General features: G+C 33.2%; 9 protein-coding genes and 1 pseudogene across 12 annotated transcripts; 4 read left to right on the top strand and 6 right to left on the bottom strand.

Annotated features, from left to right (window-relative positions):
- Nucleotides 1-38: 38 nt before the first annotated feature.
- On the bottom strand, nucleotides 39-1,347 carry srx-1 (7TM GPCR serpentine receptor class x (Srx) domain-containing protein). Its single transcript, NM_001307793.2, has 6 exons — nucleotides 1,092-1,347; nucleotides 937-1,049; nucleotides 765-893; nucleotides 589-718; nucleotides 231-494; nucleotides 39-183 (listed from the first exon to the last, which is right to left on the bottom strand). Exons 1-6 carry the CDS (start codon nucleotides 1,308-1,310, stop codon nucleotides 52-54), a joined length of 987 nt encoding a protein of 328 aa, NP_001294722.1. The 5' UTR covers nucleotides 1,311-1,347; the 3' UTR covers nucleotides 39-51.
- Nucleotides 1,348-1,824: 477 nt separating this feature from the next.
- F59E11.2 (DeHydrogenases, Short chain) lies at nucleotides 1,825-3,544 on the bottom strand. Its single transcript, NM_072926.5, has 9 exons — nucleotides 3,412-3,544; nucleotides 3,246-3,365; nucleotides 3,054-3,199; nucleotides 2,900-2,979; nucleotides 2,585-2,677; nucleotides 2,462-2,540; nucleotides 2,305-2,409; nucleotides 2,108-2,258; nucleotides 1,825-2,057 (listed from the first exon to the last, which is right to left on the bottom strand). Exons 1-9 carry the CDS (start codon nucleotides 3,467-3,469, stop codon nucleotides 1,924-1,926), a joined length of 966 nt encoding a protein of 321 aa, NP_505327.2. The 5' UTR covers nucleotides 3,470-3,544; the 3' UTR covers nucleotides 1,825-1,923.
- A 122-nt stretch (nucleotides 3,545-3,666) lies between these two features.
- Nucleotides 3,667-6,420, bottom strand: sri-23 (annotated as a pseudogene). Its single transcript has 4 exons — nucleotides 6,256-6,420; nucleotides 6,088-6,216; nucleotides 4,206-4,424; nucleotides 3,667-4,164 (listed from the first exon to the last, which is right to left on the bottom strand). Coding segments are annotated over exons 1-4 (1,011 nt in total).
- Nucleotides 6,421-8,618: 2,198 nt separating this feature from the next.
- Nucleotides 8,619-9,918, bottom strand: F59E11.5 (T20D4.11-like domain-containing protein). The gene is made up of 5 exons (NM_001383364.2): nucleotides 9,747-9,918; nucleotides 9,324-9,431; nucleotides 9,107-9,277; nucleotides 8,950-9,060; nucleotides 8,619-8,903 (listed from the first exon to the last, which is right to left on the bottom strand). Exons 1-5 carry the CDS (start codon nucleotides 9,915-9,917, stop codon nucleotides 8,826-8,828), a joined length of 639 nt encoding a protein of 212 aa, NP_001370764.1. The 5' UTR covers nucleotide 9,918; the 3' UTR covers nucleotides 8,619-8,825.
- Nucleotides 9,919-11,845: 1,927 nt separating this feature from the next.
- Nucleotides 11,846-13,230, bottom strand: F59E11.6 (T20D4.11-like domain-containing protein). Its single transcript, NM_072923.4, has 6 exons — nucleotides 12,983-13,230; nucleotides 12,703-12,810; nucleotides 12,511-12,633; nucleotides 12,409-12,468; nucleotides 12,082-12,198; nucleotides 11,846-12,031 (listed from the first exon to the last, which is right to left on the bottom strand). The coding sequence occupies exons 1-6, from the start codon at nucleotides 13,139-13,141 to the stop codon at nucleotides 11,930-11,932; spliced, it is 669 nt and encodes a 222-aa protein (NP_505324.1). The 5' UTR covers nucleotides 13,142-13,230; the 3' UTR covers nucleotides 11,846-11,929.
- A 124-nt stretch (nucleotides 13,231-13,354) lies between these two features.
- Nucleotides 13,355-14,775, bottom strand: F59E11.7 (T20D4.11-like domain-containing protein). Of its 3 annotated transcripts, none has more exons than NM_072922.4 (6): nucleotides 14,251-14,775; nucleotides 14,101-14,208; nucleotides 13,945-14,055; nucleotides 13,836-13,898; nucleotides 13,585-13,686; nucleotides 13,355-13,510 (listed from the first exon to the last, which is right to left on the bottom strand). In NM_072922.4, the coding sequence occupies exons 1-6, from the start codon at nucleotides 14,398-14,400 to the stop codon at nucleotides 13,457-13,459; spliced, it is 588 nt and encodes a 195-aa protein (NP_505323.1). In that variant the 5' UTR covers nucleotides 14,401-14,775; the 3' UTR covers nucleotides 13,355-13,456. The 3 variants fall into 3 exon arrangements, with proteins under 3 accessions (NP_505323.1, NP_001360071.1, NP_001360543.1); NM_001373067.1 differs by having other exon boundaries at nucleotides 13,404-13,510; nucleotides 13,585-13,629; nucleotides 14,251-14,638; NM_001373068.1 differs by having other exon boundaries at nucleotides 13,402-13,510; nucleotides 13,585-13,898; nucleotides 14,251-14,539.
- Nucleotides 14,776-16,814: 2,039 nt separating this feature from the next.
- Nucleotides 16,815-18,445, top strand: str-87 (Serpentine receptor class r-10). Its single transcript, NM_072921.2, has 7 exons — nucleotides 16,815-17,336; nucleotides 17,382-17,460; nucleotides 17,507-17,641; nucleotides 17,686-17,827; nucleotides 17,876-18,004; nucleotides 18,051-18,228; nucleotides 18,279-18,445. The coding sequence occupies exons 1-7, from the start codon at nucleotides 17,054-17,056 to the stop codon at nucleotides 18,323-18,325; spliced, it is 993 nt and encodes a 330-aa protein (NP_505322.1). The 5' UTR covers nucleotides 16,815-17,053; the 3' UTR covers nucleotides 18,326-18,445.
- Nucleotides 18,446-19,178: 733 nt separating this feature from the next.
- Nucleotides 19,179-20,494, top strand: str-85 (Serpentine receptor class r-10; the record flags this gene model as incomplete). The annotated part of the gene is made up of 7 exons (NM_072920.1): nucleotides 19,179-19,446; nucleotides 19,492-19,570; nucleotides 19,618-19,752; nucleotides 19,806-19,947; nucleotides 19,993-20,121; nucleotides 20,176-20,353; nucleotides 20,403-20,494. 7 exons carry the CDS (start codon nucleotides 19,179-19,181, stop codon nucleotides 20,492-20,494), a joined length of 1,023 nt encoding a protein of 340 aa, NP_505321.1.
- Nucleotides 20,495-21,314: 820 nt separating this feature from the next.
- Nucleotides 21,315-22,632, top strand: str-86 (Serpentine receptor class r-10; the record flags this gene model as incomplete). The annotated part of the gene is made up of 7 exons (NM_072919.2): nucleotides 21,315-21,597; nucleotides 21,644-21,722; nucleotides 21,766-21,900; nucleotides 21,943-22,084; nucleotides 22,132-22,260; nucleotides 22,307-22,484; nucleotides 22,538-22,632. The coding sequence occupies 7 exons, from the start codon at nucleotides 21,315-21,317 to the stop codon at nucleotides 22,630-22,632; spliced, it is 1,041 nt and encodes a 346-aa protein (NP_505320.2).
- Nucleotides 22,633-24,073: 1,441 nt separating this feature from the next.
- Nucleotides 24,074-25,556, top strand: str-84 (Serpentine receptor class r-10). The gene is made up of 5 exons (NM_072918.2): nucleotides 24,074-24,369; nucleotides 24,605-24,818; nucleotides 24,873-24,939; nucleotides 24,990-25,371; nucleotides 25,424-25,556. The coding sequence occupies exons 1-5, from the start codon at nucleotides 24,090-24,092 to the stop codon at nucleotides 25,495-25,497; spliced, it is 1,017 nt and encodes a 338-aa protein (NP_505319.1). The 5' UTR covers nucleotides 24,074-24,089; the 3' UTR covers nucleotides 25,498-25,556.
- The last annotated feature ends 815 nt before the right edge of the window (nucleotides 25,557-26,371 follow it).

The following is a 26,371-nucleotide window of genomic DNA, read 5'->3' as shown; positions in this document are numbered from 1 at the left end:
TATTGTGCTCAAAAAGAAGAAAAAGAAAAAGTTGTGTGCATCTAAATTAAATCAATGCGCTTGTCTTGAGCTCGGAATTGTTATAGTTTTGACTTTAGACATATTCTCATGAGAATGGGTGTAATCAGTTGTTGCAATTCCAGAAATGCGTAGAAACTTGTGCATAGCTAAGATTTTCCGAATCTGAAACAACGATATTTTAAAACCAACGAACAATTGGATTGACAAACTTCTTGATTAAACAAAATATATACAAACGCGTTGGCACTACAATTGAATACATGACACATTGAAGTTAAAATAAACCACTCAATATGTCGTCCAACAAAAATAATTGGAAAAACTCTGAACATAATCCAGGAAAACGTATAGAACATGGAAATCAAACAGAACTGCATTGCATACGATAACTCTTGGCGACCCTGCCGCTTTTGATGTTCTGGTGCCATATTAGGAGTAATCGATTTATGAGCACTTCGGATTGTGTAGAAAATCTTAAGATCACTACTTAAAATATGCTCTACATCCAAAAATGTCCAAAAAAATTAATTTTCATGGCTTCTATATTTTGTCTGTAATTATTCTTACCCATGAGTAGCAGATAACAGGAACAATTGAGCTCAAGGCATTTAATGGAATATCGCTGTGATCAGTGTAATTTGTAATATTTTCAATTTGAAAATATGAATATGAGAGAACAGTTTGATCCACAAGAAATCTGAAAGCTCTGGTGAGTTATTTTAATCTTCAGAACATAATATTACGAGCAGCATGGAAAGACATATTGAACAATGTAACTTTTAGCAACAGCGAAAACTAGTGTAAAGCTGAAACATATAATCAAGTTCCGCTTTGTGAACATAGAAGATCTGAGAATGCAAATTACCGCCCATCTGAAATTGAATTGCGTTTATAATTTTGCCTGAAGTTTAAAACCTGTTCACTGCCATAACTATTTGTGTTATATTTCCAATGTACCACAATACCATGAAAATGAATGAAATAAACACTGTTAGATTACCATTTCGCTCGTCAGAAAATATAAAGCTCTAAAATTTTAGATTTTAAGCTATTTAACTTTGTGGACATACGTTCAAAATTATAGTAGGCGCCAAATAAAAGGTCGTGATAAGCAGATGTAAAATATCGTTAATTATATTCACCGAGGATATCACATAAATTGAACTTTTGTCTTTAGCAAAAGCTAATTGAAATACTGGTGAAACCACAAGTAAATTTAAAAGTAGTCCAATAGAAGATGTTGCAAAGAGAATGCCGCCAAGTAGGGACTTTACAGTGAGTTCAATCATCTGGTACAAGGCAAAAAAATCACAGCAAACTTATTTTGTGACAAAATTTAATAGATTATGATTTGCAAGATTCACTTTATATAGAGGCATTTGTGTTATGAAAAGCCTGACATGTGACGCTACCTAAGAAAGAAAAATTAAGCTGGAATAAGCTAAGAAAACGGCTAGTCATACTGAATACAATTGCATAGAGACAGAAAAATGCAGCAGGTGAATTGAGTGAAAGATCAACTGATACTACAGGAGTCGTACTGCCATGCACGCAACACGTTCATGAGCTCCATGTGTTTCGTTGAATTGTCCATGACTACTTTGGTATGTTGGATTAGACTATTGTCTGCTAGTGCACTAAACTCAATCATAAACTTTATCAAGCTTGTTCCACATGCACTAATAATCTCTTAGTCATGCATGTGAGATTCATCTCTATGAACCAACGTTTAAATCAAAGGCCATTAAAAAAACATGCATCAATTTTTGCAGGAAACAAGATCATCATAACTGCAATGCCCAATGTGACAAACTCCTTCATTGAACAAAAATTATTCATTAATTTTTAAAAACAGAAAAATGATTTTTTGCTCATTTCAAACATTCATCTCGCATCTGGTCTCTAAAAGCGGTTTACACTTTGCCAGATTACCCACTTTGGTAGCTTGATTTGTGGTGGGATGTATTTTGCCACTTCTTCTTTTCCCATTGTCCCGAGAATCGTCCGGATACTCCGAATGTTTTGCGGTTCCATACCTAAAATACATTTGCAAAAACAGGTCAAAATATTGAAAAAATACCAGCACCATGTTTATCCGAAAAGTCGTACTTTTGTGCTAGGTCTTCAGTAAATAGTGTCTTTCCAGATTTTTTGAGTTTCCCGGGATCCATTGCCAGACGAGCAAGTGCTTTTCCGGTGTATTCAGTGGATTCTCCTTTTATGAATTCTTCGAGTTCCTGGAAATTGTGATAAAAGGATGGTACAATAGTCTTTTTCTCCTACCGGATTTTCTTTAATCATTTTATACGCATCATCAATGATTGTTCTATTTGCAGTTTCTGTCTTTACAGGCCCTGGTATTAAAGTTACCACACAGACATTGTAAGGCTGAAAAGAAAGCATAACATTATTATCTGAGTCCTATTCAATTCTTAATCACATTCAGCTCCACTGCCATATCCGTTGACATTCTGGCTAGCGCTTCTTTTCCAGCTCCATATGCAACGTTGAAAACATATCTGAATGACAATTTTCATTTTGAACAGCTTTAAAAGTAACTAACTTTAATCCACCTAATGATCCAACGTTTACAATCAATCCCTTACGTCGTTCAACCATCATCCTGGCAGCGTACACTGAGCAGTAGTAATGGTTTCTGAATTCAATTATAGATGAACTGATATTGAAACTTTGAAATTTTATCTTGAATAATATGTTTATTCGGAATCTTATACAAAAACATTGTATATGTTCGTACAAAAATTAATCCCATTCCACCTGTCTTAAGTCATTACAAATTCATGACATTGAAATGTTGAAGTTTAAAGTCAGAGCAACTTTTCCATAGTTCACAAACCATCATTGATCAAAAAGCTACCTCAGTCCAACACCATTGATATCATCCCAGAAAGAAGGATCCTGATCGAAAAATGTTTTCCCAATCATCTCAGTAGCTTTCTGAACAAGAAATAATCTTAGAAAGCAGTTCCTCTTTATCTATGACATTAAAACTCAAAACTAGAATAACCCACCCCCAATGAATTGTAGACGTTATTGACAAGAATATCAAGTTTCCCTTCTTCGTCTTCCTTTATTTTTTCGAACAGAAATTTCACTTCGGTCATGTTTGAGTGATCCACATAAAGTGCAATACCTTTACCCCCGCGACTAGTAATTTCTGGAAGCTTAATGTTTTGATCAAATATCATTTAAAAATGGCTCACCTTTTGCTACATAATCCAGAGATGGTAATCCTAGCCTAAAATTATCGCTAAGTTCGGGTCGTCTCCCAGTAATGTAGACTGTAGCCCCAGCCTCTCCAAGTTGAAGAGCAATACCACGTCCTAATTGATTTACTCCATTTTAATAAGTATAGGAAAAAAAACTTACCAATTCCACGGGAAGCACCTGTGACAAGAGCCACTTGATCTTGTAGTATAACACCCATCACGACAGAAAAGGAAATGTGATTGAAAGGAAAATTACTATGCGTCGGAACATGAGGGATTACATGTCCGGTTATGAGATTTACCCTTTCAACTTGTTCCTACTTGTTTGTATGTTGTGTCTAATTGAATTGATTTTTCATATCATGTATGTGTTTTCCATACAAAAAATGTTAGACAAAGATTAACATGATTTTTTTTATTTATGAAATGACACAAACTCTAAGTTTTCTTTCCAATACTGCGAATAATCTAGGTTAAAAAAAGTTTTTGCAACTTTAACGAACATACCAATGAACAAAAAAGCAAAAAGTGTTAAATGTTGAAAAGAGTCCAATGATCTTTCATATTTTGTGGGTATAACGACTACAAATGCGATAGAAACAGCTGGCACAATTCCAATCAACGAGCTTTGAAACTGAAATTTCACAAATGTGTAATATAGAATCTTGTGTGAATGCACCTGTAAGGCCAAATTCCGTACTGCTATTTTGTGTTTTTTCCACGTGGTTTTTGATATTAACGCTTTCACTTCGTGAAGTGTTCTAACCATTTGTAAAACAGAAACCCCAATTGTAACTCCAGATTGGATACATCCAAACATTGCAAGAAAAAAATAAACAGACATCCAGAAGTTCATTATATATAGCTGGAAGTTTTTTAGGGAACGAAATTGTTTCTCATAAAAAGGATACTCCTAAAACTATATTTTGTTTGAGAAGTATTTAAAAATTATACTTTTTTAATGATTTCAAACTGTTCTTCTCGAAGAATGCCACTCAAAAAGAATGCCCCAGAAAACAAAAATGGATAGCTACTAAGAACAAAAACCGATAATTTATACACTACAACAGGAAGTTGGAGTCGGGCACTCATATCTCCAATTGTTCGATACTTTTTAAGAAAACAAACATTCAAGCTGTTTACTTGTAAGCTGGCTAAAAGTGACAGTATAGTCTGTAATCAACTAACAAGGGAAGTCTTTGAGGGGGTCCGTAGATTTGGGGTTCTCATGCTAAAATTCCTCTAGAAGAGTGTTAGTTATGATCTCTCCAAAAAATTTAGCTGCCCCGGTCAAGTTTCAGCAAAGTTATGACGTTTTTAAATTTCAGTTAAAAACACCATTGAAATCCACTGTCTTACCATGCAATCCACGCAAATCTCAGCTTGCGTGACCACCGAAAATGTGACACCCACCACATTGAGTTGAAAAATGTCCTCAGTGGCCGAGTTGGGAGTGCGCGCGTCTGATAAGATTTAAGCTTTGGTTCGATTCCTTCTATTTTTGAAATATTTTTGTAAGTTGAATAAAGTTGTAAAACAACTCATTCAAACATTTTTGCGCATTTTTAAAGTGATTTTATTCTTATTCGGGAACCTAGAATCATTGTCCGCACTTTTTAGAAATTTTTTTTTTTTTCATTTTTGCTCAAAATTTCTTGATCAACTCCAAGCAAAAAAATAAAAAAATTTCATTTTTCTAAACAATTATGAAATTGCTATGTTGTTGTTCAGAAATGTATGAAACGTACATTACACAAGTTTTAACTCTCTATTCGCAAGTAAACCGTCGAAATGATCTACATCTCACGAACTTTGTGCAAAATATTTAACCAACTTTGAAGTTGCATAACTTCGTTGAGATAAATTATTTTGAAAAATTATCAACTAACAAAATGTTTGTTGAATAACAATGAACAAAGTTTTAGTTATAAACTTTTTGATACCTCCAGCTACAAAGAAGAAAACAAGGTTGGCATTTGGCTAGTTTTTCTATTAACATTGTGTTTTGGAAAACGGTCACAACTTTTTGGTGGCTGAAGGTATCAAAAAGTTTATAACTAAAACTTTGTTCACTGTTATTCAACAAACATTTTGTTAGTTGATCATTTTTCAAAATAATTTATCTCAACGAAGTTATGCAACTTCAAAGTTGGTTAAATATTTTGCACAAAGTTCGTGAGATGTAGATCATTTCGACGGTTTACTTGCGAATAGAGAGTTAAAACTTGTGTAATGTACGTTTCATACATTTCTGAACAACAACATAGCAATTTCATAATTGTTTAGAAAAATGAAATTTTTTTATTTTTTTGCTTGGAGTTGATCAAGAAATTTTGAGCAAAAATGAAAAAAAAAAAAAATTTCTAAAAAGTGCGGACAATGATTCTAGGTTCCCGAATAAGAATAAAATCACTTTAAAAATGCGCAAAAATGTTTGAATGAGTTGTTTTACAACTTTATTCAACTTACAAAAATATTTCAAAAATAGAAGGAATCGAACCAAAGCTTAAATCTTATCAGACCCGCGCACTCCCAACTCGGCCACCGAGGAAATTTTTCAACTCAATGTGGTGGGTGTCACATTTTCGGTGGTCACGCAAGCTGAGATTTGCGTGGATTGCATGGTAAGACAGTGGATTTCAATGGTGTTTTTAACTGAAATTTCAAAACGTCATAACTTTGCTGAATCTTGACCGGGGCAGCTAAATTTTTTGGAGAGATCATAACTAACACTCTTCTATCGGAATTTCAATATGAGAACCCCAAATCTACGGACCCCCTCAAAGACTTCCCTTGTAAGTTATTTTATTAAAAATAGACTAAAATAGGGAAATACCATTTGAATATCGACACGAACTGATAAAACCTGTCCCAAAAGCCCGTTACTGTAGCCTGCCGTTATTGGAAATAAACCAATAGGTTGCATGAATACAGATAAATGTAGATCACCAATTGCACAAAAAATCTTCAAAATCATGGTAATTATTTTATTTCTTTGAATTACCTGATAGGTGAGAAGATATTATCGAAATTTTTCAAGCTTTTTCCCTTTAAAATACAATAAGTAACTTATAAATATGTTAGCAAATATTGAAATAACTCCAGAAACATAAAAGTGATGAGATACATAATTTGGTACAACGAATTCAATATTAAGATCGGTCGACATTCACATTGAATAATATAGTTAACGCTTGAAGGTTTGTGTATTTTTTATCACCTGCTAGTCAAAAACTTTCAAATATGATTTGGAAAATAAATAAATAGATTCATGATTTCTCTTGATTCATGGACTTTTGTTGATCGAAAAAAAAACTACTTCGGTGTTTCTAATACACGTTCCAACCAAACATTCATAACATCCCGAAATAGCGGTCAAACTCCTATGCTAACCCTCTCAAAAAACTGGAAATAAATTTTGAGATACTGATTTTTTGAATTTGAATTTGAGTTTATATTTAAAAAAAAAGAAAAATCAAGAGCAATACAACATAAGAAATTTGTTAAATAAACGAATAAAACGAGACGAACCCTAAAAGAGTTCAACTCGAGTAAAAAAAAATTACATAGGAAGAGGCGAATGGGAGAGAAAGACCAATGTGGTAGAAGTAAAGCTAGCACCGGGAAATGTTGTGATTGATAAAATCAGAGAACTGGAATGGGGACATAAAAACTGTCACATTTTTGAACAAATTGTTCCAAACAGGGATGATATGTGAAAAGAAATGCGTGGAGAATTTGTCCTTTCTAACTATAATCATTGGATGCCTATTTGAACTAGAGAAAGTAACAAATTGTCTAACAAGGTAAGTCGAAAAATTTAATCTCTGACTTTGGCATGACATAGTATTTTTTCGATAAAAAAGTGAAAATAATGATCCCTCCAAAAAATTTAGCTGCCCCGGTTCAGGTTCAGTAAAGTTATGACGTTTTGAAAGTGACTAAAACAACTCCATACAAAATTTCAAAATTTTCAAAAAAAAATTTTTTCTAAAAAGAGGGAAAAATGTTTGCAAATGATTCAAAACAGTGAAAAACATATGCCATGCAAGTTTTAGCTCATAACTCTCAAGAAAACCCACAAATTAATCTACAAGAAAATGTACTTTTCAGAATTTTACTCAAGATATGTAGATCAAGCAATGTGGTTTTTTGTCCGTGTGGAGAAAAAACGTGTATGATATATGTTTTTCACATTTTTGGATAAGTTAAAACAGTTTTTATCGATTTTTAGAAAAAAAAAATTTTTTTTGAAAATTTGAAAGTTTTTTTGCTGGGGTTTGGTCAAGGAATTTTTTTCGGCACTTTCAAAACGTCATAACTTTGCTAAGCCTGGACCGGGGCAGCTAAATTTTTCGGAGGGATCATTATTTTCACTCTTTTATCGAAAAAATACTATGTCATGCTAAAGTCAGAGATCCCTTGTAAGGTTAAAAAAATGTGAAGTACCTGTTAAAAGTCTATAGAGTAATTTCAATTGAGCCTTAATTATATTGTGTCTGGTGGAGTGGAGTTCCATTATACTCAGTCGGTTTTCATAAGAGCGGAATTTCGTATTACACCTTTGAAGAACGATCTTCGTAAAGTGCCTAAGAGGTTTTTCAAATTTTGCTGAAAGCAATGAGTTTGGGGAGGGAGCATAGATTTCAGAGCAATAATTCATGATAGGAGCTACATAGGTTTTGTAAAGGTGGGCGTAGAACTTTGGAGAGTTGGAGGAGAATGCCTTAAGAATTTGTTTAAACCTGAGCATGTTTTTTTTAATGAATTATTTCCCAAATCTTTAATAATATCATGAAATCATAGCAAGATAACAAATTTGAAATTAGAAAAATCACAGATTATTTTGAGTAGGTCCATTTCCGGGGGCGCCAGAATAGGCTTATTGGTATTTTATATTTCGTTTGATTGAATGACTCAAAAATTTTTGTAGATTAATTTTAAGGTACTTAAGTATTATAAATTAAAAAAAAACATTTTGGGGGGGGGGGGGGGGGAGCAGAAATCGGAAAAGTACCAATTTTAAAATTAATGTGTGTTTTGAATTATTTTTTGCAAATATATGCTCATGTAGGCATTTTTGTCTGGTTGGAAGGCGTAAAAATTTTTTTTTAAAATAAAACTTGTTCAAAGTGAATTTTTTAATGGCATACAATTTTTCCAATAAAATTTTGTTCAAAAGCAGAAGACATAAAATAATTGTTTAATAATCAATGTTCTCGGTGCGATTGTCCTGATCGTATGATTCTTGATATTTCTATTCTTTCACCAAAAAAATGTAACCTGTGTCACTAGATATGAACGATTTTGAAAAATTGTAAAAGATAGCCGTGGATCAAATTGATGAACAGACAAACTTAGACAACAAAAATCATATCTTCATTTTTTAGATACACCTACTTAACGAATCAGACAAAAATTATTTAGTTCAAGTATACATAGTTTTTGGTATTATTTTCAATTTTGTACTGATGAAACGAAGAAACAAGGAGACACCACAAAACATCCTACTGACAAACGAATTAATACTATTACCGGTCAATTAGAAAGGGAATCAGAGACTATCAAGAACATTTAATTTTCATTCTCTTCAGATCCAAATGTGATCCTTCGGTCTTCCTCGCAATAAATACTGTTGGCTTTGTGGGATTTCTGAAACGTATAGGTAAATTTCAGAATTCTCAGTTTTTCTTCAAACCTGCTCCCATTTGAACTGGAGGATTCCAAGTTTGTCATCACATTCATTTCGGATGGCTTCTTTCACACATGGATTGATCGACTTCCACTTTTGACAAGCTTCTTTAGGAGTCTAAAAGTTTGTTTTAATAATTTTAGGTTTAATAAATCTGACAAACCCTCTTGTTTTCATTATAAATTTCTCCAATGCATGGAATTTCATTTCTCTTTACGTATAGTTTTTCTGCACACTCTGAAAACTCTTTTGTGTAGTAATAGATAAATCCACAGATGCTGATGTCATTTAGAATGTTTCTGATTGCTCGGCACTTGATTTCTCGCGCACATTGCTAAAATAGGGAAATATTAAATTTGAATAGATACGGTTAAATCTACCAGAGTGACAAAGCAAAGTCCACCCAGAGATTCATAATGTTCCGGTCTTTGAAGGAGGAATTGTGTGTGATTAAGACTAGCGGCAGCTGCACCAAGTTCGTCGTCTTTCTGAAAAGAATATCTAGGTGCAAAATGTTAATTGCTTAACTTGACAAACAGAATAAAAATTATCTTTTCAAATGTTCCAAATTTAGCAGCATAGTTTTCATTTTTCACGGTATTTGTGGTTTGGACGGCTACAGGCATGCTTGCGTACCCCTTACTTTCTGAACATTTTACTTCCTAGTGTTCGCACGAAGCAGATGTACGCAATTCTCATTTTCTTTTTTTTCAATTAATTTTTTAAAAATCAATTAGAAACAGTACATATTTACTTTGGCATTATTTTTCAGATCCCTGAGTTGTCCTCAATTCCAAACCCACCTTTGCGCATTCCATTGCAATTGTTGCATGCTGCCGCGTACAGTACCCAGGATCTGGCATTTTAGCTTGCAGTCCGAACATGTAAATTGCCACAATTGAACCAATTATGATAAGAATGCAAGCACAACATGAAAGGTTTATGATTAAACATAATTTGCTCGATCTCTTCATTCTGAAAATAAAATAAAATTTGAGAACGAGTAGGCCTTGAAAGAAATTGGAACGCGGAAATAAATGAAACAAATTTGACATCAAAATCATCTGTCTTTAAATAAAAATGTATGTTAAATGTTTTCAGTAATATCGTATTATTTATTGTTTTTCAATATCGAATCTGACAAAATGATTTTTAAAATATAGAATTGATGGGTTGAACTTTTGATTTGGGGTCATGTGATAAAAAGTGTAAAGTTTATTTTTGTGCCGATCAGAACACAATGGCTATTCAACAGAACGGTACGGAACAATAAGTTTAACAGTAAACCGACGTACTGGTCAGAATGAACGGAAACAAATGCAATAAACAGTTTTCCAAATGGAGTCAAAGAATTCAAGGTTATTTTAATCGAAAAAAACTTAAACTAGCCTCGTGCCATATCAAATCATTTGTTCCCTATAATCAGATGGTTACTCATCTTAAGAAGTTCCTAAACTCCTTTGCTAACCGTTTTAACAACTCAAAAGGAAATCAAAGAATGAGAAATAAAAGGATGAAAAACCATTCACTATCAATCAAATCAAATCAGGAAAACGGAAAGGGGTCGGCTGCTGTAGTGGCTATTCCGAAGGTTACGACAAAAAGAAGAAGAAAGTGAAAAATTGATAGGGCAGCAAGGACGGCACTGATGCAACCGATATAGGCTTTTGAACCCTCGATTCGAATCAACAGCAAGAATAGAGGAATAGGCACGTGATTTCCGATAGAGGTTAATAGAATTAACACCAAAAAACTAAATAGTTGTGGAATTCAAGAACTTAGACTCTTAACTGTTCACACTCGTAATTACTGAATGATGTGATTTCTGATTTCAACGATTTCTACGTGTTTCGTCCAATTTTCGTTCAATTTCGAATCAAGAACAGTTTATATCGGAACCTGATCGCCTGACTTGGTTCGACCTGGTCACGCCCACATATCTTCAGATTGTTTCAATTTGATTTAGTACATATATTTTACGTCATATGAGTAGAATTTGACTTTTTTAAAAGCATGTTTCCAGTAAAAACGCTTCTAATAAAACAAAAAGTTTAAAAAAGCATTGTCCGGAAAGAAATTTTACGACATATTTAAACGAAAATAATATCCTCTCAAAAGAAGTACATAAATAATACATATAAACGAATATATTTTTAGAATTTTTCATACTGCAACTTTGTTCGTTTTGGCAAGTGGATAAACAGAGTTTGAGTATTTTCGAGATTTGAAAAAATATTTCATCTGTGAAATAAATTTTACTTTAATTTTCAAATTGGATAACTTTTAAAAGCGAAAATACTAGGATTGAGACTAACTAGTTAGATCGAAATTGTTTTTCTGAAAAAAAAAAACACAAGAAGATAGTTGCTGAAATAGTCAATATAAACGTTGTGGATAAGAAAATATTCACTCAGTACAGTTTCAGGACTTCTTTTAGTCGTCTCAGTCAGATGACCGCAATGATCACCTAATTAACAGAACGCCCCATTCTGTCCCTATTCACCGCCCAATTTAAATTGTCTTTCATCAGTCAGGCGAAACCAATTCTAGACTTGTTATCGAGAAAGAAGCTTAAACGAATCAAAATACTAAAAGAAACGAAGACATTCACAATAGAACCATTTTATTGGGAAACCACGGAGTGCGCGTCTTTTTGATTGAGAATGCGCGTGAATTAGTTCAAATGTTGACAAAATTGGGAGGGAACGAAAGAATTGAAGGACCGCCTAACAAGCTAATTTGATCAGATCGATACAATGTTTTGAACATTTTTCAACTGTGACTGTGCGTGTCCAGTCAGGCGTCAAGTTGATGAGAGTAAAAAGTGAGAGGATGAAAAGAAAAAATAATTTATAGGATTTTCGAGATTTGAAAAACCAACTTATTTACAGACAATGTAGAATTTGGAATTTCTCCTTTTTATTTCCCAATCTACAATTATATTAACTTGAAGAAAACAGTAATTTAAATCTAAAATAATAAAAACTCATTGCCCAACAAGGCCAATTATCTCATAATCAATGTCATTTGTATCAATCCTCTGAAACTTAGGCTCACAGTTCATTGCTCTGTAGAAGTCAGGAGCAACCTGAAAAAAACAATTGTTGAAGTTAATCTCAGATGGAAATGGGGAATTACTTCAGAATATCGAGTCACTAAAAATGTAGAATTCCCATCTTTATCACATTCATCAAATATTGCATCATAGACGCATGGCTGAATATCCTGCCATTGTTGGCATCTGTCTAATTTTGCCTGAAAAATTTAATTCAGGCATTTTAATAATAGTTTCTATTGTAAAGATCAAGCATGGTAGTTATTTTTTCTGTAATATTTTCTGTTAAAAAATACCGCAACCATAAGATGATTGAATGATATTCAATATACTTAAGCCAAAACTTATTTCAAAACTGAAATTCGGTTCAACAGCACTTTTTTTGGTAATTTTTTTTTAATTTTGCCTACCAAGTATTTTGCATTAAATAATGTGTCCAAGCAGGTACTGTTCTTTGCTGTTGTGATTAACTGAAAAAAATTTAGAACTTAAACTCAGATACAGTTTCTCACTTTTTCCGCGCACTTCTCGAAATCTTCTGAGAAAAACTTAAAAAATTGACAAGCAGGATATGTGTCTAAAACATCAGCTACAAAGTCTTGTCCATCTTCACAAGTAATTTTGGTCAAGCAGTTCTGAAAATAGTGAAACGTCCTTGATGTTTGAAGTGTGAATCATTTTAGTGCAACTGATAGTAACAATACCTCTGCTTTTTTACAATGCTTGACGACTTCTCGGTATTCGAACGGTGGTCGTAAGAATCGGGTTGTTTTGTTGATTTTCATTAAAGACGATTCGAGATTTCGGATTTTCTGAAAAACTGGTAATGGGAATTTCTTTTAACTAATGTTTAAGGATGTTGGAAAATTTAGCATTTAAAAAATGAAAATAGTGAAACATTTTTAGGTTATTTTTCAGTTTCAACTTTGGTTTCAGTATTGAATTATTCTAACAAAATCTTCAAAATTTTCACAAAATACTCACTTTTGTGCATTCGACACCAGTAGATAGCTGTGCTCTCGTACAAAAATCACTTCTTGAAGTTGTTGCTTCCCACACAGCGGATATGAATCCAATGAACAGTATAATAGAGAAAAATAGGCAAATCCAACAGACAAGCTGAGCAGCACATAGGCATGCCATTTTTATATTTTTATATTCTACAGGAAAAATATATTCTACTACAGAACTGAAATCTTCAGGAATAATTTTAATGAATAAGTCTTATGGTCAAATGAAGATATTGCGAAGGTTTTATATAATTTCTAGCAAGTGTGGACGGTGAATTCAATTCATTGATTCCCGGTAGTTGAAAAAATACAAACAATGGGAAAACTAAAACTTGCAACTAATCTCTACAGATTTCCCAGATGCTTTTTCTCAAAAAAAAAATTCAGAAAAGGAAGAAATAATTTATTTTAACTATAATACACTGTATTTCCGTTACAAAAAAACGATTCAGTCTTTCTCAACACTGCCGATGCAGATCGATGAACGAAGGTTTGCGGCCTCCTGAAATAGAAAGTGATGCTGAGAAATAGAAAAAAACAGTTGAAATAAATTTCGTTCGCATATCCTCTACTAACCTTCTCATAACGTCTCGTCATATCGTCGCCACAAATGGTGCTGATCTGTGTTTTTATGCATTCTTGTATATCATTCCATTTCAAGCATTTTTCCTTACTGGTCTAAGTTTTATAAAATTATAAATAAAGTGATTAGTGTTTTGATTTTTTGAATGGAAAAGTCTTCAAGATCTTGAATTTGAGTTCAACTTCTTGGAAGATTTTAGAAACAAAGGTTTCAAATATTCAAATTTGAAAAATCGATAACCTACTCCATGAAAATCATTGAATAGAGTATGCAAGCAAGCTTTTTCTTCGTTCCTCTTGTCGAATAGCTGAAAAAGTAAGCATAGTTAATATTTTTAAAGGACTGAAAAAAACCTTGTTTGCACAGTCTGCAAAATCTTGGTTGTAGAATACATAAAATTGGCAAGAAGAGAATGTATGCAGTATATCGGCTGACACATGCGAGTCTACAACTCCAACGCAACTCTAAATATAAAAATCAATGGTTGAGTGCAATATAATTTTACTCACTATTGCTTTATCACATTGATCAGCGAGGGCTTTGTATTCTGTAGGTTTTTCTAAAAATCCATGTGTGGAGTTGAATGAGTTTTCCAGTTTGATTGCAGAGTCAATTAACTTAAAAAAATTTTATATTGCATCTCAAATATTTGAACTTACAGGAACACAATGTCCTAACTTTTTGTGATCTTCATTACGTTCAACTACATTCATAGCGTAAATAACAACAAATGAAATGAGAAGAACAATTAAAATAACAGTGATTACAATTGATAGACCAATTAAAATATTTTTAGTGGTAGGCTTCATAGTTGGAAAAGTATTCAAAATGGAGGGTGAGGTAGCAATACGAGTCTTCTGGTTCAACAAAAGATGGGAAATCCGATGGCAAGTAAGTGAAGGACGTTTTCGGCGAACGAGGTCTTATGACTTGTTTACAATTTTTGAAGAATACTCAAGACTGTGTTTGTTGGTATGATCCTAGTATTTATTTTAGAAAAGATAAGAAATTTCAAAAGAATCAATGTATCAATAGAACAAAGCAAGAAACGTTCGATGCAGTCAAAACCTTTGCACTCAACTTGGTTTATAATGAGGAAGTTGAGTGACCTTTGAAAGGCCATTCATTTAAAACAGGAAATTAGGAATTGGAACTGAACTTTGAGGAAATGGAAGAAAGAAGAGAGTTTGAAAAAAAGAAACGACAGGTAGGATGATGCATGTTTTGAAGTTGGCCAATTGAGGACCTTGGAGTAAGTGTAGCCTAGTTATAGCATGACGAATTGTGAAGGAACAATATACCAGTTTCAGCAGTCAGTTATGACGTTGACGTTTTTCAGTCTTTGAATGAATTTTTGCAGATGTGTGATGCAATAAGATATGGAGTGTTTTCAGAAAATTTATATAAATAGTTTGTTGTAGGTAGACTGACTAGGGAAGGGTCTGAAGGTGTCAGCGGCTTTTTGAACGAAACATGTTTCATTCGAAAGCCCATGTTTAGAAACGGTGAAATGTGAATTTTTAGCTGCGAAATTTCAGATCTGAGCTCAGGGTGAACATTCAAAGATGCTCACAGCAGCACTGTCGGTGCACTCTCGGCGCAATATTGAGGTGTCGGTGAGGGCTGTGGAGGTGGTTTTAAGGAAAACATGTGATTTTTAGTCTATTTTACTCTTTTTGTAAGTCTGGAACTAGTTCCAAAGCTTTTTGAAAAAATTTTTTTTTGAAATCTACACAGAGCATGAAAAAATTATCAAAAAAATTTTTTTTAGAAATTTTTTCAAAACTTCTTTTGACTTTCACAGTTAATAGACAATTGTTAAAATACTGAAATAACACCATTTTTAATGCGGTTCCAGCTTTTTTCGACTAGAAAAAGGTAAATTTTTATATTTTTTTTACGAATTGGACCTTAACTTTGGGCTATGCTATCTTTGTGATGAGCCACAGCCATGGTAAGTGATCAACTACAAAGTTGTAGAAAATTCTCTGTTTAATATTTTGTTAGTTGGTAATTTTTTATATTAGTACTCCACGCGGAAAAAAGAGCATTCTCGTGTATGCAGTTTACATTTAAAAATTGTCCAGTTTCAAAGCTATATTAGTCTGTGAAAGTCGATGATATCAAAAACTGACCAACTAACAAAATATTAAACAGAGAATTTTTTCTACAACTTTGTAGTTGATCACTTACCATGGCTGTGGCTCATCACAAAGATAGCATATCCCAAAGTTAAGGTCCAATTCGTAAAAAAACATGAAAATTTACTTTTTTCTAGTCGAAAAAAGCTGGAACCGCATTAAAAATGGTGTTATTTCAGTATTTTAAGAATTGTCTATTAACTGTGAAAGTCAAAAGAAGTTTTGAAAAAATTTCAAAAAAATGTTTTTTTTCCAAAAGCTTTGGAACTAGTTCCAGACATACAAAAAGAGTAAAATAGACTAAAAATCACATATTTTCCTTAAAACCACCTCCACAGCCCTCACCGACACCCCAATATTGCGCCGAGAGTGCGCCGACAGTGCTGCTGTGAGCATCTTTGAATGCTCACCCTGAGCTCAGATCTGAAATTTCGCAGCTAAAAATTTACATTTCACCGTTTCTAAACATGGACTTTCGAATGAAACATGTTTCGTTCAAAAAGCCGCTGGCACCTTCAGACCTTTCGACCCTTCCCTAGTGAGTTGAAACAAATTTTTAATTGTCAAGTTTTGTAAATTCGTGAGAAGCAATAATCTTTCTGCAGTAGGAAGTTCTGAAAATTTACAATTTTTGCCGGTTTCTTTATAATGGACGCTGTTATTGTATTTTCAGTCTAGAAGGTATATTATTCCAAATTGTAAGCCATTGATTTGTTTTCAGTACACTGCAAATGCCATATTTTCAGAATTCGACAATTGCTGTGAATACCACTTGCCAAAAAAGTGAATTCTCGATAATTATTGTATTTTTTAATTCTACATATATTTAACGTGCAGTTGGTTGAAGAATTCTCAAGATATATCTAGTATGAAAATGTGCCAAGTCAACATCGGTTTCTCAAGAAATACGAATTTCAGGTACTCGGTAGAACCGGTTATAATGTCTTATTTTACGTCATCCGGCCGAAGTTTCAATTATGTTCCTGTACATTCCCATTTTGTTCGTGTTGGATTAGAAGTCTATGGAATCATTGAAATAGACTGTCTCTCCATTTTCATTCCACAAACATCGTTTCCTTGAGAAAGATGTAGATGGGTCTCTGCCCCAAAACTTACCAAGTGTCTGGACCTCACGGGAAAATTCAAACATGGTTTTTTGATTGTCAGAGACTGTCTAGACATACATGTTAGAAAAATATTATTGGAAAATATATTGTAATCAGTTATTCTGGGTACCGATTGTATAGTAATTCCCAAACGTCAAAGCGGAATTGTTAGTTTATCGCGTTCAAAATTATTTCATAGCAGTCTTGAGCCTAAGATGAGTGCGAAATGGATGTTAACTCTTACGTCTCTTTGCGAACAATCAGGAGTCGGCGTTGCAACGTTATCAAACTCGATGCTTTTGTACATGCTCACGTATAAAGCAAGTCCATCTTATGGAGATTATCGACGTTTGATGTTTTCCTATACTATCGTTGAGATGGTATATTCTTTCTTAAGCTTCACTTCAGGCATGAAGGCACACAGTACTGATACTTCATTTGTCGTCTTCAACTTCTACCACGGATATGTTAGCCGGTCTATTGCCCCGCTCTTTCTCAGTATGTTTGTATCAAGAAATTTTAAACTAAAAAACATTATTTCAGTTGATTTTTGCGGAATTTACTTCACCTTGATTTTAATTCTTGTTTTGCATTTTATTTACCGCTACTTCGTTGTTTGCGAGTAAGTCACCGTATGTAACGTTTGGATTTTTTTAAAGTAATTTCAGTGCTGGTAAGCTGGAAAATTTCAAAGGATGGTACTTAATGCTCTGGGTGGTTGGTTCGACGATTTCTGGTTTTTCAATGGCTTATTTAAAATACTGGACCTTCCCAGAACGTGAACATCTAACAAATGAACTCCGGTGAGATGAACTTTTGTAAATTTTTGGAAAGATGTGTTCTTTAGCGAAGATTTTCTACAATACTTTGCTTTAACAATGGAAGAAATAGTGTATAACGGACCAAACTATTATGTTTGTAAAAAGTTCAATGACTGCAAGAAGCCTCGAGCAGATTGGATTACGATGTTCATTCTCTGTGGTGGTCTAGTAAGTATTAATAACTACTGAAATATTTCTACAAATTTCGATTTCCAGATTTTTTCTGTCTCTACGATGTGCTTCTGCGGGTACAGTTGTTGTAAAAAACTTGGCGAGCACAAAAATCGTTTGAGTTCTCGCACCGCCAACCTTCAAAAACAACTAATGGCAGCATTGATTATTCAAGTAAACATTTAATTTTTCAGCATATAATTACGTATTCTAATTACAGTCTGTCATTCCCATAATCTTCATGTACATACCAGTTTTTCTTCTCTTCATGACTCCAATGTTCAGAGTCGGATTTGGTCCTTATGATAATATCGCTATGGCGACTCTTGCAATCTACCCTCCAGTTGATCAATTTATAATTATCTACGTAATCGAAGATTTCAGAACTGCTGTCAAAGGTCCAGATTTGATATCAAATTTATTTTTTTAATAAAAAATATTTTTTCAGATCTGTTCAAATGCGGAAAGATGCAAGAAAGTGCACCATCAAACTGATGTCGTCACTTCGCGATTGAGCACATAGACGAAGGTGTATAACAATTCTCTAATCCATTTTAATGTTTTTTTGCACTTTTTCACAAATCAAATCAAAATAAATAAACGATAATATTTCCATTGAAGAGTTTAATAGATCTATGAAATTAGGTAAAACTTGTAAACAGTGAATAATGTCAATAATTGACAGAAAGTTTATCAAATTTAGATGGGGCGGGTGTATCTTCAACCTTCATCTTGGATGGATAAATGAAGAAACCACTGTTTTTGGTCAGACTTCAATATATCAATTTGGCAATTTCGAAATTTTTAAAACCAAAAGTTACAACTATTGAACTTTCTATTTAAGTTTAGTAAGTAAAGTTCTGAAAATTTCCATCGCTGGCAGTCCAGTTTTTAGGCCTATTAGGTTTGCAGGTGTGAAGAGGCGTAGGTCGTCTTGGAGGTAGAGAATCAGGTATTTTGTAGTCCTGTGCTGCTTGAATAAAATCAAAGATCCACTCATCTTCGATTTTAAGAAGGAAGTGGATCTCTGGGAGTATACAGTTAGTCTACGTGGGATAATTGTCTGCTAGTCAATGATCACTCTTTGATATAACTGAACTGTTATTTCTTACATTGAAATTGCCAGACGTACCGGCATAATTTGTTACAAGAAATTTTCCATACCATGATCTACGATTGAATAATAGTTCCTTCTTTGATTTTCTGATAACAGGCTGTAAACATTGAGAAATTCGAATCGTATAGTAATTCCCTGTTGCAGAACAGTTTTTCTTCTTATAAGAAGCTCGCACGGAAGTATTTCTCAATTGATGTCATTGTTCCGTTCTATAGGATAAGTGCAAAATGGATGTTGGCTATAACTTCTCGTTGTGAGCTAGTTGGAGTCGGAATCGCATCATTTTCCAATTCTTTACTTCTTTATATGCTTACTTTCAAAGCCACTAGTTCCTATGGTTCTTATCGTCGTTTAATGTTGTCCTATACCATCGTTGAAATCATGTACACATTTTTCAACAAAATCTGTGGTATGATGGCCCATAGTACCGAAACTTCGTTTGTCGTGTTCAACGTTTATCAAGGATATGTTAGCCGTTCGCTTGCACCTATTTTTCTCCGTAAGTAATTTCAGTTTTCGAATAATGAATTGGTTTTTTTTTCAGTGGGCTTTTGTGCAATCTACTACACTTTGATTACTCTCCTCGTTGTCCACTTCATATACCGTTATATAGTTATTTGCGAGTAAGCTATCAGTTTTTAACTACACATTTCAGTAAAAACAATTGTAGCTCAGCAAAATTAAAGTACTTCGATGGAGGTTATTTGTTGTGTTGGGTATTTGGATGTGCAGCTTGTGGAATCTCGATGGTGACTGTAAAGTATTTTGCTTTTCCACAAAAAGAGCGGCTAACAAATGAACTGCGGTAAGGCGATGAAATCTTTTTAATGATATAAATCAACTACCAAAATTTCTTAGAGATGACTTTTCCCAATACTATAACCTGACTATGGAAGAAGTTGTTTACAATGGACCAAATTATTACAATTGTGATGAAAATGGAAAATGCGAAATATCGTTAGTTGACTGGATTACAATGATTATTTTTTGTTGTGGATTAGTAAGTATCTTTTGAAGATGGACATTTAATCGTAGTTTCTTACAGATGTTCTCAGTTATAATCATGTTCTGCTGTGGATATTTTTGTTGTATGAAACTTGAAAAAAACAAGCTGAATGCTAGCCACCACACAGTTCAACTGCAGAAACAGCTGATGATTGCTTTGATCATTCAAGTAAGACAATTTGAGTTTTCGACTTCTTTATATTTTTTAATGGAAAAATTTCAGTCGCTCATTCCGATAACTCTCATGTACATACCAATTCTTATTCTCTTTGTAACTCCAATGATTCGCATTGCCGCCGGTCCTTATGTCAACATTGCGATAGCTACTGTAGCCATATATCCTCCAGTTGATCAATTTGCAATCATTTATGTTATCAAAGACTTTAGAACTGCAGTAAAAAGTTAGATATTTCTGAAATGTCGACTGAATAAATGTTCCCTCAGTTTTAGATTTCTTCAAACGCGGAACCAAATCGGGCACCTCACCGTCTTCCGCTGTTTTAACAACAAAAAAAAAGGCCTGGCATCATCTCCTTAACTGATATCCTTTCAATCATATTTATGACTTTCTTTCACATATTTGGTCGTATTAATTTTAAGCATAAAGATCACCAATATTTTTAATTAATTTGAAATTTTCATTTAAAAAATATTGTTGTGTTGTAAATTGAATAATTTATTTCTGTTTTCATCCTCATTCATAAATTACAAACACAGGTACAACGGCAGTCCTGAAAAATGGGTATCAGCTGCTGGAAAAGCAGCGGAATTTTTTTTATTTAAAAGCTGTTTTTTATTGTGAAAAGTCTGTTAAAACGGTAGACCTAAAGAATTAAAATCACACACAAAATAGTGAGCCGTATAAGGATTTTTAAAATAGTCGAAAAAGTTGACCCAACCAGTTTACAACTGGCAGTCGCTTCAAGCTGGATATGGACAGCAGATCAAAATTTATTTTATATCACTCAGTTGTCATCGGACCGTTTTTCATAATTCTGGCTTCACCCATGGCTCAACTAACGATAAGGATTGACATTTGCCATAATTACCATTAAATTAGATTACATTAAATTATTGTTAACACCTTGCCATAAGTATTTGATAATTTTGTGTTTCTTCATAAAATGTTCAGTTTGTGATCCTTGTCTTAACACTACTTTATATATTCCCTTAGCTTTACGCCAGACGTCTACTGTTTTCAAAAATATTGTTCCAAAACAGTCATTTCGTAGGGTCTTTAGTTTTAAGTAGACAAGTAGACATAAATATGAAAAAGTTCAAAACGTATAGTGAATCCCTATTGTACAGTTGTTCCATGTCGGAAAACAATTTCAAAGAGCTCATTCACGCTGAAACCTTGAGATGAGCGCACGATGGATGTTAACCTTCACAATTCGTTGCGAACAGTTGGGAGTCGTTGTTGCATTATTTTCAAACACAATGCTTTTCTACTTGCTCACTTTTAAGGCCAACACTTCTTATGGCGCCTATCGCCGTTTGATGTTTTCTTATACAATTGTTGAACTCATGTATTCAGTTATAAGTGTAATGTCAGGAATGATGGCGCATAGTACGGAAACATCATTTGTTGTCTTTGATCTGTATGAAGGATATGTTAGCCGCTATCTTGCACCAATTTTTCTCAGTTAGTCAAATTAATTGGAATTCAGTGATCAATTTCTAATTTTCAGTCGATTTCTGCGCGTTTTACTTCACCTTGATTCTCCTTCTGGTCGTTCATTTCATCTATCGCTATGTTGTTGTTTGCGAGTAAGTTATCAGGTTAATAACTTTTCAAATATTTATTTTCTAGCTTTAAAAAAATGGAGTATTTCAACGGAGGGTATTTAATGTTTTGGGTATTTGGGTCAGCAGCTTGTGGGGTATCAATGTGCATACTTAAATTCTTCGCATTCCCCGAGACCGAACGCCGATCAATCGAGCTTAGGTACAGCGTAATTTGTTTTTAAAAGCTTCCCCTATTTTTCAGCGAGGAGTTCTCTCTATACTATAACTTGACAATGGACCAAGTTGTATATAATGGACCAAATTATTACATTTGTAATGAAAATGATGAATGTGAGATGCCATTGAAGGACTGGACTGCAATGATGATTCTAAGTAATGGATTGGTTGGAACATCACTTTCTAATAAAAAATATAAACAATTTTTTGGCAGATTTTCTCAATCGTCATAATGTTGTACTGTGGATACCGTTGTTGTGTGAAACTGAATAAGAATGATAAGCAGACAAGCTGCCGAACTGTTGATCTTCAAAAACAGTTGATGATTGCTTTAATTATTCAAGTAAGACAACTGATTTTAGTTTAGTCAGCCACTTTGATTGTTTCAGTCTGTCATCCCAATAATCTTCATGTACATTCCAATACTTTTGCTCTTCATTACCCCAATGTTCAAGATTGGGTTGGGACCATATGTTAATATTGCCATGGCAACACTTTCAATCTATCCTCCAATTGATCAGTTCGCAATCATCTACGTCATCAAAGATTTTAGAATTGGTGTGAAAGGTATTCTAATTTGATGATGCTTTCGTTACAGAAATATTTGTTTTTTTTTTCAGATTTTTTCAAATGTGGAAAAAAATCAGACAATACGTCCTCTTCAACAATCTTCACTACAAGATTAAGCCTTACCAAATCGCATTTATCGTTATAGTTCGATAGTTTTTCTGTCATTTAGCAACTTCAGTAATCTGCATGTGAACAAATAAACTTGTATTTTATCCACCAATTGATTAAGCTTTACATCGTATACATTATTAATTATTTCTATAGTTAAACGCTTGCGAATGTCTTGAAACTTATGAAACTTATATAAGGCCAAACATTGCAACTATGTATTAGTTTTGAGTTGTGTTTTAATTAACAAAAAACTACGTAAGCAAGCACAATTATTTCATACTTCATTTGAAAAATTCGTGTGTAGATTAAATCGATGCAAATGCGTGTATTGATAATAAATATTAATAAACTTTCAATTACGCTACAAACATCTGGCTAGAAATTTATTTCAATATCTGTAGCCAATTGCCATGATTTTCGAATTTATCTCTTATTATGTATTTCATTTATCAGAACTAATTTTTATATTTGCAGAAAACTGCACTTTAGTATGATTGCTGAAGTGTTGTTCTGTGAAGTCGGCCAGACGACTTTTCACCTGAAGATTCCTAAAAATGATTAAGCGCGTGATTTACCATTATTCAATATAATGAAATGAATTTTTGTTTATTTAAATTCCAAAATTTTGGTAGTATTCAAACTTTCACTATAAAACTGTTCATCTGCTTTTTGCCATTTCATATGATTACTAAAGTGTTGTTCTGTCAAGGCGGTCAGACAACTATTGGCAAAAAACGCCTACCTGAAGGCTCCTAGAACTGCTCACCGCATGATATATCATTATTCGAAATTAAAAAAATAAATTTTTGTTTATTCAGATTCCAACATTTAGGTAATATTTAAACTTTCACTATAAAAGTTTTCATCTGCCCTTGCCAAGATATAAATATTTTTACATGCTGTGTGATGTAATAGCGTTGACTTACAATTTTTCATTAGTAGCAGGAACATTTCGCACAAAAAGAAATCGTTTTAAATTATAGAAAAATAAAATAATATACTTAGTATTTGGAGATTTATATTGGATACGGAAGCTTCAAAAACCTTACTATTCTCATAATGCAAATTATAAAAAACTGTGAGATCTTTCTCAAAAATGTTGTATTATTATTTCTCTCCCCAAAACTTGCACATATTTTGCCAAGAATATATCGAAACAATATCTTGCATCATTTGATTCTTCTAGCTTTTTTCTCAGCGCATCATTAGAGCAATTATCCACCTTAAAATTAAAATCCCATGGGAGGGATTTTAATCATCTTTTTCTCAAAAATCAGTCTAGAACATATCTCTTTTTAACGCACTTTGATCTAATTGCCATGATTTCATTAGACTGTGAATGTTAATAAATTTCATTTCAATTTCTCTGCTTTGACGTTTAAGTTTTTCTTCAGTTTACTTTGTTTCTTGTTGCTAAGACCGCACGAAATCTTAACACCTGCGAGATTTACTCCATTTTTAAGTTTCAAATTTTCAGTTAAACTTTCAACAATGAGCTCTGAGTTTCTTCTTGGCTTGGCTATGCATACATCGGGAATCAAATATATTATTTCCCTGGCATCTGAAATCTTCCTTCTTCTCTTGATAATTTTCAAAACTCGAGCTAGTTTTGGTCCATACAAGTACCTGATGATTGTGTACAACGTGGTTCTAATAATGTATTCTACGGCGACAACTAATGCAAATTTGGCAGCTCACAGTACTGAAACATCTTATGTACTCTTCAGAATGTACAACGGTCCGGATAGAACTCTCGGACCACTCTTGATTCGTGAGTTATTAACTTCTAATTGTTTTTCTTTCATTAATTGTTTAAAGGATTATTGAAAATAAAAATACGTAATAAAATTAAAACTTATGGGGTTATTCAAGTAATGTAGCAAAATGTATTTAAATACATTTTGCTACATTACTTGAATAAGGTTGTGACGTAATTTTTCTACACTTTTTAATTTTCCGACACTACTTGAATAACCCCATTAATTTTCCATTTTGATAACTTTCAGTTCAATTTTGCACAATGTACGTCACAATGCTCATCATCCTATCCGTTCACTTCATTTACCGATTCGTCGCAATCTTTCATCACCGGTATCTCTGGATGTTCAGCAAGTTGTACCTTATGTTTTGGGTTCTCGGATCGTTCACTCTCGGACTTTTTCTCATTTCACTGAAATATTTCTTTCTTGGTGAATTTGATTATTTCACTGATCAGCTAACGTGAGCTTTGATTTTCAAAAAAGTTTTTATTAGTGATCAGTTTGAACTTTTCAGAGAGGAATTTAAAACGAATTATAATCTGACAATGGATCAAGTACTTTACAACGGGCCAATATATTACGTAAGATGAAACTCTAATTTAAGATGTCTAGAAAACCGATGAACTTTCAGATTTGCGATGACAACGGAGAGTGCACAAAGCCAATTGGTGTCTGGTTAACAATGATGGCTTTATGTTCATGCTTTTTCATTTGTCTTGGAATCATGGGATACTTCGGAATGCAATGTTACTTCAAATTGGCAAAATTACAGTCGGAATTGAGCGAGCATACAAGAAGAATGCAGAAGCAATTACTATTTGCATTGGCTATTCAAGCAGGAATTCCAATCATAATGATGTACACCCCAACTGCTCTTCTCTTGGTTTCTCCAATTGTTGGAGTTTCATTTGGAGCATACTCTAACATTGCAATAGCTTTAGTTGCGGTTTATCCTCCACTTGATCAACTAGCAATAATTTGGATCATTCGAGATTATAGAAATGCAATTAGAAGTAAGCATATTAATGAAATAAGCAGAGCTTCAATCAGAATTTGAGTTTTCAGGATTCATTTGCTGTGAGAAAACTGATCGGAATAAGGTTCAATCTCTATATTCAACTGGAAGAACCACATTATAGTCGTATTAACTTGTATAAACTTGTAGTAATAAACTTGTGTAATAAATGAGTTTTCTGTTGTTCAACTATATAATTCTAATGGATACAAATTAAATAAAAGAAAATCGTTGAATATTGTATAACCTGATTCATGTAATGCAATTTGAAATATTAAATAAATTAGGACTACGAGACTTTATTTCCTGAAAACTAAACTATTTTGGAAATTAAATATTCCAACTAACAATGAGTGATCAATTTTTAACGTAAAGGGAACGACTTCGTTGTAACAAAATTAAGATTTAGGACAGATATAGATAATGTTTGATTAAAATGAATTAATTTTACATTCTGATGCACTGTATTTATTTTCTTCACGCTAATAAGTATTGCTTTCGTGGTGCACCTGTACAATTAGTTGTTTACGTTTTTTAAGAAGAACCTTGCATGTTCATTGCTCAAAAACCTTGAGAATGAGTATGGTAAATTAGCAAGTTTACATTAATCTATTATTCTTAACACGACAAAAAAATATATTTTATTAAGAGACTTCTTGAAATCTTTTAACATGTTCTATGGTGGCTCAAAATCTCCAAAAAAATCTCCAAACGATTTTGAGCAGAAATCTCTTATTATCGAGTCCTCGCGGACATACATCAGTTTTAATTTATACTTCTTGTGAATTGCTTATTGATAAATTATTTGTTCAAGATAAAATCAAGTGATCTCAACAATCTCAATCTCGAATATTTGGCAAAACATTTTCAGTATAAAGCCTGCATTACACTCTCAGAATTTAGCTTTAAAAACACCTGCAATTCTTATGATATAATCCTATGACGCAAAGTAAAAAAAAATAAAAAATTGCAAATCACTGGGTTCAAAGATTTCAAAG

This window comes from Caenorhabditis elegans, chromosome V (assembly GCF_000002985.6).
Source record: "Caenorhabditis elegans chromosome V".
Classification (NCBI taxonomy): domain Eukaryota; kingdom Metazoa; phylum Nematoda; class Chromadorea; order Rhabditida; family Rhabditidae; genus Caenorhabditis; species Caenorhabditis elegans.
This window is presented reverse-complemented; position numbering and strand designations above follow the sequence as displayed.